Source organism: Rhinolophus sinicus, chromosome 15 (genome assembly GCF_057876585.1).
Source record: "Rhinolophus sinicus isolate RSI-liver-muscle chromosome 15, RSI-T2T, whole genome shotgun sequence".
In the NCBI taxonomy this organism is placed as follows: Eukaryota; Metazoa; Chordata; class Mammalia; order Chiroptera; family Rhinolophidae; genus Rhinolophus; species Rhinolophus sinicus.
Genome location: NC_142515.1, coordinates 88,433,759 through 88,448,537, shown reverse-complemented (window position 1 = coordinate 88,448,537; position 14,779 = coordinate 88,433,759). Strand labels below are relative to the sequence as shown.

Sequence of the window (14,779 nt, the reverse complement as noted above, 5' to 3'; positions counted from 1 at the left end):
TAGGAATAGCTGTGCTGAGATCTGGAAGGAAAGGAAATGATGTCAGGATAGCGATGAGAGAGAGATTAGACAACAGTATTCCAGCAAGGGAACGGCAGTACTTAAGTCTCATGGTGGGGGGGAGCCCGCTTCACTGGACGAACTGAGGGGTAGCTGGGGTGCAGATGGCCAGGGAGGGGGGGGGGGTCAGAGCCAGAGAGGAGGCTGAGTGGGTAGGTGTGAGCCAGCATTATTCGGGCCTTACACATCGTGGTCTTTATCAGGAGTTGCCTTGGGAGGAAGCCATTGGAGGCTTTTAAGCAGGGATGTGACGTGATCAGATGTGTATTTTGAAAAGAACACACTGGCTTCCAGGTGGAGAGTGAGTGGATTGGAGAGAGGGAGACCAGGGAAAGTTAAACTGAATATTGGATATTAGATTTGCTTCCTAGTCTTGCTCTGAGAACATTTTCAATACGTAGGTTTTCATTTAGTTTTTGGGAAAAAATACAGCTGGGATAATCCAGCAGGTCTGGTTGTGCTGTTTTAGCTTTTTAATCCCGTTGCAACTGTAGTTTCTAGAGTGTAAAACGCAGTGGCTACGAAGTGGAGCTGAAAGAAAAATAAGAAAAATAGTGTAGTTATTTTGAGACTGAGATCTTTAATGGCTTTTCTCTTTCTTTGGAAAGTCTAGAAACACTGATTTTTGATAGGCCTATTCAAATGCCCTCCTCCCCCTTCCATGAGTTGTAGTAGCCTTGGTTTTCCACTGGTGTGTGTGAGGGGATCTCTTTGAGCCTTAACTATAAAATGAGGGGAGTGGACAGGGTGGATTCTAAGTCACTGCTGCTTTGACATTCTGAGCTGATGAGGTGTTTTTCCTGCTTACCTGTGGGTCACGGGTGTCCGGCCTCCGTCCTGGGATTATTGAGCTCTAGCCTTCATTCACCTATTGGTTTCATTTTGGGCGTGAACTATATGGCTGTGAAATAGTACCTTCTTGTTCTTTCTGTTGCACCATTTCAGGAGCTAGTGTGTCACCAGCCTGGTAGTTGATGCTGATTTTCAGAACAAAGAATGACCTTTGAATTGCCAGAGTGTTGATTCCAGGTCTATAGCCAGGATTGTTGTAGCAATTGAAGTCAGCAATTGTTAGTGTTTTTTTAAAAAATGAACTCTCTTTGGGGTTCATCAGAACCTTTTTTTGTTTGTTTTTAATGTCATTCCCTTTTCTCTTACCCCTGGTAGCTAATTTGAGTAATTCTTAAAAAAAAAGAAAAAAAAGAAAAAAGAAATCCCTGAAGAGGCCTACTCCTTTTACAGCTGAAAATCACTTATTATTTCCTGTCCTTGCATCAACTTCCTTCTGCCAGGAAAGAGTAGCCGAGAGCGGTTTTGTGACTTCTGGGAAGGGAGAACTTCCGTGTTCTCACCACGCTGCCCTCGGGCTGCCCCCTCTACTTGGTAGGATAACAGCTGTACACCAGAGTGTTTTTATAAACCTTTGGCTGATGAAGTGAAATTTTAGGGGTAAAAGTCACTTTTCTTCCAATTATAGGTGGTGTAAGGTGTGGTTGTAGGAGTGGGAGGACAGGAGTTTTGTAAAGTTTAAGTTACTACAGTTTATAGAAAAGGAACGTGACATTTTCTTTAAACTAGTTTTTTTTTTTAGACAGGAGGCCAAGATATATCTCTGTGTCCCAGCCCAGTGTGAGCTTGAATAACTTAACATTATTTAGTTTAAAAACCTTGCGTCATTTCTTAACAATGTATTCAACAATGCATTTGTAACGGTGTGTTAAGTTCTCGTTCCCCTTTGAAATCCGCTAGCATGCCCAAAAGGCTGTGTGGGAGCCCAAAACCGTATCAGACTTGCCCATGCCCTTCAAGTGTCTAGCTTGCTGCAGGAGATGTCAGAGAAGAGGATGAGGTGGTGCAAGATGGTGTGCAAAATGTGGGTGCTGAAAAGGATTCTCACAGGACAAATCTACAACGTCCCACAGACCGTCCCACAGATGAGGTTTCAGCGGGGCCTGACAAAAGTGTGGGGGTGGTGGTGGTAGGATTCATGCAAAAGATGGGAGAAGAAAGGCAGTTCCTGGTCTGGATGATTGCATGAGCTAAGGAGGGGATAAACCTAACCGATTGGATAAGTGAATCAAGAATTCATGCTGGGAAGTCTGTGTAGAAAAGGTTAGGAAGTAAGAGCATTGTGGCAGGTTTCAACAGCGTAGTGACTTTGGGCCTAATCCTGTGGTCAGTGGGATTCAGTGAAAGTTTTGAGAAGGGAGTAGCATTGTAAAATTCATGGTGTCGGGGGAACAACTGGCAGTGTGGTGAAAGGGCGGGTTTAGTACCGCAACACAGATCTGGTGGGAAACTCAGCTCTTTACGTTTCCCAAGCATGGGTTGGGGGCCAGGAGAGGAATTTCTCGAAACCCTAACATTTTCAAAATCAAGCCAGTAGATCTTTACAGAGTGCTCGTTATGTGCGACACACTGTATTGGGTTGATGGAGGAGACAAAGAAGCAGACTAAATTCCAGACCCAACCCTGTGAGCTTTTTGAGAAGACTGAAAAAGGAACTGTCAGAGGTAGCATTTTGCCTTTAAAATGCATTTTAAATGCAACTCAAGACGTCTGTTTTCTAGGATATGGGATAAGACCGTACTTAAGTTTTAAAAATGTCAGTGTCTATTAGTGGGGGCCAGCCTATTATTTGTTTAGAACGGAGATAATTTTTATCCTTAAGTTATATTTGGGAATGGAAGGTATTCAGTAAGGCTAAATCATACGAAGCGATGCAAATGTTCACCTCTGGATCATACAGAAGCCATAAATATTTAGTCATTCAGTTATAATAGCAGTTCTTACATTGCAGAGGATAATTTCAACAAAAGAGCCCGGAGCGCTCTCTTAGCGGAGTGCTTATTGCGTTTTTTCCCCCAGGACTTTTAGACATCGTGGACCCATATCATTACTAGGATGAAATTATCTGTTGTGCATCTGAGAAAAATTTGAGTTGTGGCTCGTCTTTGGTAATTTGTACTTTGTTGCTTAGATGGCAAGAGAAGCAGCAAACTGAGCCTATCTTTCTCTTCATAGCTTTATATCACTTTTCCCCCCAAGGTTATTGAGATGTAATTGACATATGACATTGTGTAAGTTTAAAATGTACAATGGGGTGATTTAATATTCGTATATATTATGAAATGATTACCGTAATAAAGTCAGTTAACACATACATCATCTCACATAGTTATCATTTGTGTGTGTGTGTGTGTGTGTGTGTGTGTGTGTGTGTGTAGTACATTTACTATCTACTCTTGGCAGTTTCAGGTATACAGTGCTATATTGTCAACTATAGTCATGCTACACACTGGATCCTCAGAACTTACTCATCTTTTTTTTAAATTGTTAGTTTCAGCTGTACAAAACAACATTATGATTAGACATTTACATCCCTCACAAAGTGATAACACCCCAAGTCTACTACCCTCTGACATCGTAGATAGTTATTACAATACCATTGACTGTATTCCGTATGTACTTTACATCCGTGAATAAATAAATAAATATATATATATATTTAAATTGTTGACAGTTGATACTATTTTATATTAGTGTCAGGTGTACGTGCAGTGGACAGGCATCCTTACAACTTATGAAGTAACCCCCCGTCGAGTCCAGCACCCATCCGACAGCATACACAGTTTTACAACATTATGGACTGTATTCCCCATCCTGCACTTCACATCCCTGTGACTATTTTGTGGCTACCAATGTGTGCTTCCTAATCCCTTCACCTTTCTCACCCATTCCCTCAACCCCGCTCCCATTATATCACTGTTTTTACAAGAGACTTTGGGAAACTCTATAGGATGTGCACTTTTTTTCCATCACTCTAAGTATTTTTCTACACTAAAGCACTGTCAGATTCTTTTGTTTTCATGTCATCCTAGAGTAGAATATAAATCATTCCTTGAAGGACAGAGCAGTTGGAAAGAGCCCCCAAATCAAGCAGACTTGTTTGTTTAGAAAGTTTAAGGGATATTTTGAAGCTCACAGTCCCAGGTTAACTGGTAATCTGCAGTAATCCTTCAGCACTCATGATTGATCGTTTTTTTTTTTTTTAATGTGGTGTTTATTGAGCATGGACACAATCATTAAACGTTTCAAAGAATGTGAAGAATGGATAGTAGTAAATGAATTTACTAACCCAACTTCTGTTCCTTGTTCTCTCTCCATATTGTTGAAAACCTACCATGTGTGAAAAACTGCTGCTTCAGAGTTTGCCTCAGTCTCCCCTCTTAAATCAGAAAATCTTAGTTTGGCTTATTTCTTTTAAATTTTTTTAGCTAAGAGTGTTCACCTTGTGATTTATTTCACCAAGCTGTTTTTTATAAAAAAAACAAACACAAAACTTTTAATGAGGAAGTTTCCTTTGTATATAGTCTGCATTTTCTACCAGTAGTCACACTTTTCATTCACATTTTCAAAAACTCACCTCTGCGCTACTGTTTCCCTTCTGAAATCCTTGACTTCCTTATCTCTCTACTCTGCCTCCTCCCCACGTTCTTGTCTCTGTCCCTAATGTCTTCTTTCACTTTATTTCTTCTTCTTCTTCTTTTTTTTAAAGACTTTTTTGGGGGAGGGGAACAGAACTTTATTGGGGAACATTGTGTACTTCCAGGACTTTTTTTTGTTTCCAAGTTAAGTTGTTGTCCCTTCAATCTTAGTTGTGGAGGGTGCCGTTCAGCTTCAAGTTGTTGTCCTTTCAGTCTTAGTTGAGGAGGGCGCAGCTCAGCTCCAGGTCCAGTTGCCGTTGCTAGTTGCAGGGGGCGCAGCCCACCATCCCTTGCGGGAGTTGAACCGGCAACCTTGTGGTTGAGAAGACGCACTCCAACCAACTGAGCCATCCGGAAGCTCAGCGGCAGCTCAGCTCAAGGTGCCACGTTCAATCTTAGTTGCAGGAGGTGGAGCCCACCATCCCTTGTGGACTCAAGGAGTTGAACTGGCAACCTTGTGGTTGAGAGCCCACTGGCCCGTGTGGGAATTGAACCGGCAGTCTTCGGAGGTAGGAGCACGGAGCTCCAACCGACTGAGCCACTGGGCCGGCCCCTGGCCCCCTACTTTCACTTTATTTCTTATTATTTTCATCTTCTCCTCTCAGTGGTAACCAACTTCTTACAGGTCCTCACACCTGGAGATGATACCTTCCCTGCCCTACAGTAACGTGCTTTCCTCCATGTCTTCTTGTGGCTGCGTTTCGTCACTTTTCACTGACATTCTGCTGTCTCAATTCTATCTGAAAAGAATGATAGATTCTTCTAGGGCCCCGTACTAGTTTAAAGCAGTTCCTAAATCACTGACTATAGGAGGATTTTCTTGTGACTTTTCAAGTTGACTTGTCACTGCTTCCGATTTCCAGTTTGAAAATCTCAGCAGGTACCAATCTGTTGAGGAGGCCGTGCTGTTCTTCAGGACTCTCATTGTGTGGTAAATCTGATCACAGGTTTTCCTTGTGCTTAATTGCCACAAATTCAAACCATCATGGTTTTAAGAAGGAAAAGAAGGGAGACAGCACTCATCTCGGAGTTCTGTCGTTCTTTGAGGTTATTGACCTTTGGGCCAAGTTGCATCTGCCTTGTCTGTTGAATGACATTGTCAGTTATAGGAGGTTTGGTTAAATATGACTAATTTGAGTGAGCAGTCAGGAAGCTGTTCACCTTTAAAATAGTTCGTCTCCCCACCTGACCTCCCTATGTGCCTGATGGCCAACCGTTGACTCTGGGCCCTGTCCTGACCGGCTGCAGCACATCTGGCTCACCTCTCCTCCCTGACCAGCTTTTAACTTTCTGCTTCTGATCTCTTGCCTCATGTCTTTTTATGTCTTAACTTGTTTCTTTGTCTTAATATCTTATCTGATGCTGTTCCAAGATGATCTGGGGCACATTCCTAGGCTCTGGCTTGTTTGTGTTTGCCCTGGGGATTCAGGTTAACAGTGCATCTCACCAGCCGGCACCTCGATTGTTACTCTGATTCTACGCCATGTGGCAGAAAGTGCCTCCAGATTTTCCCTGACACCCAAGGAAGAAAGGTGGACAGATGCCATGTCCTCTCCCTACCATCCCTGCTTCTAGTAGAAAGTAAAATTCTTGTTTCATTGTGACTGCTGATTATTTTTGATATCTTAGTGCCCGATGGTGCGCGCACACACACACACACGCACAACAGTGATAGGTTTTTCTTGTCTTAGGAATTCATTTATTTTATATCATAAAACCAAAGAATGCCTTGGTATGTTAGGGCATGCTTTATTAAGTTTCAAAGCACAGCAGTTTTTTTCCTGAGAAGGACCAATTTTCATGATGTCCTTTTAGTTAGGCGGTGGCGTGCCTTTCATTTCTCTGTGCCATCTGAGTTTTACATGAGGGCTGGGTAACTTGTGTTTTTCGCGTTTGAACTTAGAAGCATCTTTTTTCCAAAGTCTCCGTGAGATTGGGCCTATCTCCTCTTGTGTGTTCCCAAACACCCCACACTTGTGTCATCTACATAGTCCCATGTTCGTTTTGTAGTTAGTTATCTGTTGGCTAGTCTGTGTCCCCTGCTGTACTTTAAATTCCTTGCTGTCACGACCATTATCTTGTTTATTGTGATAAACCTATGTAGTGCTTGCTGCACAGTAGCCACTCGGGATAGTTGATGAATGAATGAAGAAATGCAACTTCATTGACTTGATGATACTGAAAGCCTTTCCCTTCAATAGTGCGTTCTTTCATTAGATTTCAAGTAATAGGAACATACACTCAGAAACTCACCGTGTAGACTGGGTATGGGCTGCTCAAACAAGTTTCTCTTACATTTATTGCCACACTTATTGTGTGTAGCCCTCTTCCACCTCACCCCAAAGTCATTCAACTTTGTGAGCATGCACATTTGGAAAGAGGTAAAGGCCAGACTCAGTAGACCCATACTGGCTGGAAGAAGAGAAGGTTGGTCAGATCTCTCTCCTTTTTGAGTGCTGTTTTAAAATCTGTTATTACTGGAGGCAAAAGGATAAAAAAAATCAAACATAAGGGGCAGCTGGGTAGCTCACTTGGTTAGAACGCAGTGCTTATAACACCAAGGTTGCCTGTTCGATTCTCTCATGGATAAGTAAGCTGTGCCCTCCACAACTAGATTGAAAACAACGACTTGACTTGGAGCTGATGGGTCCTGGAAAAACACACTGTTCCCCAATTAAAAAAAAAAAAAAATAGCACACTGAATCCAAGTACGTATGTCCTTGATCTGTAAGGTGGCCCTTAGACTCCATGTGACCTAACCCTGGGTACTGCTTACTACTTTGGCAATGTTTTTACCTTATTTGTTAACTAACATCTGCTAATAAGCCTCTAAGGCCGAGCTAATTATAATTATGTAGGTGCCACCCAGCAGGTGTTATGCTAGGTTTGGATCAATGCGTAATTATAATTGAAGCTGAATGTAATTAATTATATGATTTTTGAGATTTTCCAGTGTAATTCCACTTAAGTTTCACCTTGAAACTAGGGTACTAAGAGGGATTACTGACAAAAGGAATATAGGCATAAAGATTCACTTGACTCATGTTCGAACTGTGTCTGGTTCTCCTGGTCACAGTAGGAAAGTGCAAATGGCCCTCTGGAGAGACTAGGCAACTCTGCTGACCCCCCGATCCCCCCATTCCCCCCACACACCCTCTGCCTCTTCCAGCTTCTTGTTCCACAGCTCCCCATTGGGCTTTGCTGCTTCAGGTCTCCATGCAATAGCACACACTGTTCTCTCTGGAGTTCTCTTGCTCCTTCTTCATCCAGCTAACGTGGACTTGTTTTTAGAACTCTGCTTAAGGTCAGTAGCTGCAGGAGCCTTTTCTGACCCCCAATCTGATTTAGATCCTTCCCGACTCCCATAGCATCTTTACGGGGGCACTTTCCACTCTGTGCTGTAGTCTTTGCATTGTCAGCCCTTTCTGCCAGTCTACTTCAGGAGAGGTGTGAGCTTGCAAGTGCTTTGTTGAATGAGCAAGTTAACTGTGATTGTTCTAAATATTCTTATAGAGATAGTGCTAAAAACCCACTAAAATCAGGCCTTTTTATAAACTACATAGAACTTTACAAAACTAGTTTCTGGTATATAGTACATCAAGTGACAAATTCGTGTTATTTATAATTTATACTTTCTATTCCCTGTTTTTTTCAAGCTTTCACAAGTTTTAAAACCACGCAGCCTTAGGTGGTTTTGTCGTGGTTAGGAGGAGCTGCAGGCAGACTCTGTGGATTTGATTCCAGGCATTGCCACTAGTGGGGTCTTTAGGCTGGTTATTCATCTTTAACCGTGGCTTCCCCAGCGAGGCATTTTAAGGGTAAAAATCCTAATAATTCCTACCTCACAAATTGTGGTGGGGTCTAAATTAGATGCTACATGCAAATAAAGCTGTTGCATAGTTTCCTCCAGAGTATACTGCTGACGTTTCTCGCCCTGGTTATTTGTGAACCCATGGAGCTCAGGACTGTGGAGTGCTTTTAGATTTTCAGAGCAGACGGTAGACGTTGTCAGTTCCCCACACTGGACGAATCACAAATTAGTGATGTGGAGGAGTGACGGATGAGTAAAACATTGTGCCATCGTTTATGACTCCGATGTGGGACCTGCCTGATGTCTCATACAGCATCGTGAGCTGTCACATTGGTACCATTCAGGAGTTAGACCTCAGTCTAAAGGGCATCGCAAGCTCATCACCAGTGAGGCCGCGGAATGCAGTCATCACTGGTGCTGGAGGGTGATGATGTAGCTTATAGTTTCTCCTAGAGTGGAGGGAAAATAGACGTCAGTAGGGCCTTTGGTGGGTTTTGGTGTGAACTCCACAGAAGCAGGTTTGCAAGCAGTGTGGAAAAATGGAAAACTTCAAGGACTTGGTTAAACTCATGTGAAAATGTTGCTAGTTGCTTATCAGCTGCTAGAAACTTACAGAAGCAGGCAGGCTAGCCTGGGAGGCAAATCAGCAGAATGGTGGAGGAGGGGGCCACGTGCGACCTGTGTATGCTACACACATAAACTCAGTGCTCTGATATTTGAGCTGCGGAAATGACTTTCGGTTTCACCACACCTGTTTCTGCCATGGATGACATGATTACGAGGGAAGTCGGTTTTAGAGTTGGCACCTTCTTGCTTGTTCTCGAATAAGCATCAGCAACCTTTTTCGCCAAGAAGATATTCTGTGACATTTTTATTTAGCTGGAGAATCTCACCAAGCAGCTGGTATAGCATGTGAAAAGTGTTCACCACATGTTTTTGAATGAATTAAAATGGATATTTTAGAATTGGAGGTATGTTTGCTGAATAATGGTTTGGGTAAGGTAAAATAATGGTTTAAGGAAATAAAATCCTTTTTAATTTTATGTGTGGTAATATTTTATGGCCTTGAGGAATGAGATATTTTGCATTAGAAAAAATGATATGGTTAAGTTAAGCTTCAAATGCCCAAATGCCTTTTAAGCAGCAGATGAAGTTGAATATAATTTTGCCTTTGATGACCCAGAGTCGTTTTAAATATATATATATATATATTTGGTACTTTGACCCAATTTAGTTTTCTACATATGCTTTATTTGGTCTTAATGTCAGACTGCCATTTGCCACTTCTGCTAATGCTGTTCTTAATTCAAACATTCTTCCCTGTACTGTGTCCATTGATTGTTTGCCGCTGGTCATTTCTTTTAGGTTGAGAAATCGATAATCAGTGTTGGAAATATTTCTCTGATAAACAAAGGCAAGATTCTGCGTGAGGGCCCAAAGCTTGGGTTTTTGTCATGACAGTTTTCTGTGTACTTCCTATTTAGAAATCCTGTTCTGAAGGATGGCAGTTTTCAGTTAGTCTCAACTTCAGAAAAGTGGGCTTTTACTGTAATATTTTTACAAAGGATGCTCAGTACATTTATTATTGGTATCATTAATTTTGTTTCCTCTGCTTTGTAAACAGTCAAAATTTGCTGTGCGATGTCACAATTGTGGCTGAAGACATGGAAATCTCTGCTCATAGAGTGGTGCTGGCCGCCTGTAGTCCTTATTTTCACGCCATGTTTACAGGTATGAAATATCTTAGTTACAGGTATTTTTTTTAGCCACATCATCTTGAGAAAGCTCAGACTATTCTATATTTTTAATTCGTGATAAAATATTTAATTAAACTTAGATCAGAATCTAAGCTCCTTATTTTTTTAAATAATTAAAACATTTTCAGTTATAGTTGACATACAGTATTATATTCATGTGTACAACATAGTGATTAGACATTTATATAACTTATGAGGTGATCACCCTGATAAATCTAGTACCCATCTGACGCCATGCATAGTTATTATTAATACTATATTATTGATTGTAATCCTTCTGCTATAATTACATCTCCAAGACTGTTTTGTAATTACCAGTTTTTACTTCTGAATCCCTTTCCCTTTTTCACCCATCCTCCAACCCCCTCCCATGTAACCCTCAAAATGTTCTCTGTGTCTATGAGTTTGTTCATTTATCTTGTTCTGTAGGTTCCACATATAAGTGAAATCATATGAATGTGTCTTTCTCTGTTTGATTACTTCACTCAGCATAAGGCCCTCTAGGTCCATCCATGATGTTGCAGATGGCAAAATTTTTTATTTATTTTTTTATGGCTGAGTAATATCTCATTGGATATATGTACCACTTAACACTTTATCCACTCATCTGTTGATGGACATCCAGGCTTTCTCCATATCTTGGCCATTGTAAACAGTGCTGCAGTGAACATACAGATACACACATCCCCTCGAAGTACCATTTTGGGTTTTTCTGGTAAATAACCCAGAAGTGGGATTATTGGGTCCTTCTTTGTCTCTTGTTATAGCCTTTGTTTTAAAGTCTGTTTTGTCCAGTATAAGTATTGCTACTTCAGCTTTTTTTGTTTGTTTCCATTTTCATGAAATATCTTTTTCCATCTCTTTACTTTCAGTTTGTGTCTTTCTATCTGAAGTGAATCTCTTGTAAGCAGCATATGTATGGGTCTTATTTTCTTATCCATTCAGCCACGCTATCTTGATTGGAACATGTAGTTCATTTACATTGAAAGTAATTGTTGATACGTAGTTATTGCCATTTTATTCTTTTTTTTTCCTTCTTAAAGAAGGCCCTTTAACATTTCTTGTAATACTGGTTTGGTGGTGATGAACTCCTTTAGCTTTTTCTTGTCTGGGAAGCTCTTTATCTGTCCCTTGATCCTAAATGATAGCTTTGCTGGTTGTAAGTTCTTGCATTTCATTACTTTGAGTGTTTTGTGCCACTCCCTTGTGGCCTGCAAAGTTTCTGTTTAGAAATCAGCTGGCAGTCTTATGGGAGCTCCCTTGTAGGTAACTAACTGCTTTTCGCTTGCTACTTTTAAGATTCTCTCTTTGTCTTTAAGCTTTGGCATTTTAATTATGTGTTTTGGTGTGGGCCTCTTTGGGTTCATCTTGTTTGGGACTCGGTGCTTCCTGGACTTCCTTCTCCAGATTAGGGAACTTCTCTGTCACTATTTCTTCAAATAGGTTTTCAATTCCTTGCTCTCTTTTCTCCTTCTGGCACCCCTGTGATAAGAATGTTGGTGCTTGATGTTGTCCCACAGGTACCTTAAACTCTCCTCATTTTGGGGATTCTTTTTGCTTTTCTGATTGGGTGTTTTCTGTTACCTTATCTTCTAAATTGCTGATTCAGTTCTCTGCTTCATCTAATCTACATACTTTTGATTCCCTCTAACATATTCTTTTTTTTTTAATTAAAATAATTTATTTCAAAATTTGAAAGGCCACCATTCAAAACTTCTCTCCTGTAAAGACATCTCCATTTAATATTTTCTTTCTTTTTTTATTAGTTTCAGGTGCACAAGACTAAGTAATACTTAGACGTTTATCATTTATATCCCTCACACTGTGTGAATCCCCCTCCCCCCACCCACTAACCCTTAGACATCCCACAGAGCCATTACATTTCCACTGTCTCTATTCCTAATGCTGTACTCTGCTTCTTGTAAGTATATACATATATATACACATATATATACACATATATATGTATATATGTATGTGTGTGTGATACACATATATATATATGTATAAAAGCTTGTAGTTGACATTCATTATTGTTCAGCTTCAGCTTCAGGTGTACAGTGCAGTGATCAGGCATCTATATCATCCCTGAGGTGGTCTCCCTAATGAGACAAGTATCCATCGGATACCCTACAAAATCTTTACAACATTATTGATTACATTTCCCAAATTAATTTTCAAAACCCCATGGCCATCTTGTGGTTACTGACTGCTTTCTAAACCCCTCACCTTCCCCCTTATCCCCACCCCCCCTCCCATCTAGCAACCCTCAGTTTTTCCTCTATGTCTCTGAAACTGTTTCTGATTAGGTCATTCACTTATTCTTTTCTTTAGATTCTACATATAAGTGAGATCATATGGTATTTATCTTTCTCTGTCTGACTTATTTCACTTAACATAATGTTCTCTAGGTCCATCCATGTTGTTGCAAATGGTAAGATTTCTTTCTTCTTTATGGCTGCGTAATACTCCATTGTATAAATGTACCGCAGTTTCTTAATCCAGTCATCTACCGATGGGCATTTTGGTTGTTTTCATGTCTTGGCTATTGTGTATAGTGCTGCAATAAACATAGGAGTGTGTAAATTTTTTTTTTTAATTTATTGGGGTGACAATTGTTAGTAAAATTACATAGATTTCAGGTGTACAATTCTGTATTACATCATCTATAAATCCCATTGCGTGTGCACCACCCAGAGTCAGTTCTCCTTCCATCACCATATATTTGATCCCCTTTACCCTCATCTCCCACCCCCCCAACCCTCTTACCCTCTGGTAACCACTAAACTATTGTCTGTGTCTATGAGTTTCTGTTTCTCATTTGTTTGTCTTGTTCTTTTGTTGTTTTTGGTTTATATACCACATATCAGTGAAATCACATGGTTCTCTGCTTTTTCTGTCTGACTTATTTTGCTCAGCATTACACTCTCAAGATCAGAGTCCAGAGTGCTAACCATTACACCATGGAACCTACACTCTCAAGATCCATCCATGTTGTCACAAATGTTCCTATATCATCATTTCTTACCACCGAATAGTATTCCATTGTGTATATATACCACAACTTCTTTATCCATTCATCTATCGAAGGACATTTTGGTTGTTTCCATGTCTTGGCCACCGTAAACAAAGCTGCAATGAACATTGGAGCACACGTGTCTTTATGTATAAATGTTTTCAGATTTTTTGGATAGATACCCAGGAGAGGGATTGCTGGGTCATATGGCAATTCTATTCGTAATTTTTTGAGGAACCTCCACACTGCCTTCCATAAAGGCTGCTCCAGTCTGCATTCCCACCAACAGTGTATGAGGGTTCCTTTTTCTCCACAGCCTCTCCAACACTTGTTACTATTTGTCTTGTTGATGATAGCCATTCTGACTGGGGTGAGGTGATATCTCATTGTGGTTTTGATTTGCATTTCTCTGATGATTAGTGATGTTGAGCATTTTTTCATATGTCTATTTGCCATTTGTATGTCCTCTTTGGAGAAATGTCTCTTCAGGTCGTCTGCCCATTTTTCAATTGGGTTGTTTGTTTTTTTGTTGTTGAGCTGCATGAGTTCCTTGTATATTTTGGATATTAGCCCCTTATCGGAGGCACTATTTGCAAAAATCTTCTCCCATTCAGTTGGTGGCCTCTTTATTTTGTCAATGGTTTCTTTTGCTGTGCAGAAGCTTTTAAGTTTCATATAGTCCCATTCGTTTATTTTAGCTTTTACTTCCATTGCCTTTGGAGTCAAATTCATAAAATGCTCTTTGAACCCAAGGTCCATAAGTTTAGTACCTATGTTTTCTTCTATGCAGTTTATTGTGTCAGGTCTTACGCTTAAGTCTTTGATCCATTTTGAATTAACTTTGGTACATGGTGACAAATAGCAGTCCAGTTTCATTCTTTTGCATATGGCTATCCAATTCTCCCAGCACCATTTATTGGAGAGGCTGTCTTTCCTCCATTGTATGTTTTTAGCTTCTTTATAAAAAATTATCTGTCCATATTTATGTGGTTTTATTTCTGGGTTCTCAATTCTATTCCATTGGTCTATGTGTCTGTTTTTCTGCCAATACCATGCTGTTTTCATTATTGTAGCCCTGTAGTACAAGCCAAAGTCAGGAAGTGTGATACCTCCATTATTGTTCTTTTTTAAGATTGCTTTGGCTATTCGGGGTCTTTTGTGGTTCCAAACAAATCTGATGATTTTTTTGTTCTATGTCTTTAAAATATGCCATTGGGATTTTGATGGGGATTGCATTGAATCTGTATATTGCTTTGGGTAATATGGCCATTTTAACTATGTTGATTCTTCCAATCCATGAGCACGGAATATCTTTCCATTTCTTTGTGTCTTCTTCAATTTCTTTCAAAAATGTTTTATAGTTTTCAGCATATAGGTCTTTCACATCCTTGGTTAAGTTTATTCCTAGGTATTTTATTCTTTTTGCTGCAATTGCAAAAGGAATTGTTTTTTGTATTTCTTTTTCTGAGATTGCATTGTTAGTATATAGGAAAGCAGTGGACTTTTGTACGTTGATTTTGTAGCCAGCAACTTTACTGTATTCGTTGATTGTTTCTAATAGCTTTTTGGTGGAGTCTTTAGGGTTTTCTATATATCGCATCATGTCATCTGCAAAGAGTGATAATTTAACTTCTTCATTCCCAATTTG

The 14,779-nt window shown here is 40.2% G+C and overlaps 1 protein-coding gene across 6 annotated transcripts in view; it reads left to right on the top strand.

The window, feature by feature from the left end:
- KLHL2 (kelch like family member 2) overlaps positions 1–14,779 on the top strand; it is a 95,983-nt gene that overhangs the window by 13,011 nt on the left and 68,193 nt on the right. For 4 of the 6 annotated variants that reach the window (XM_019744634.3, XM_074338284.2, XM_019744636.3 and 1 more), the window contains one exon: positions 9,983–10,089. The exons of the other annotated variants lie outside the window; for them this stretch is intronic. In XM_019744634.3, coding sequence (XP_019600193.1) covers positions 9,983–10,089 — 107 coding nt within the window. The remainder of the gene's footprint in view (positions 1–9,982; positions 10,090–14,779) is intronic. 6 annotated transcript variants of the gene reach the window in all.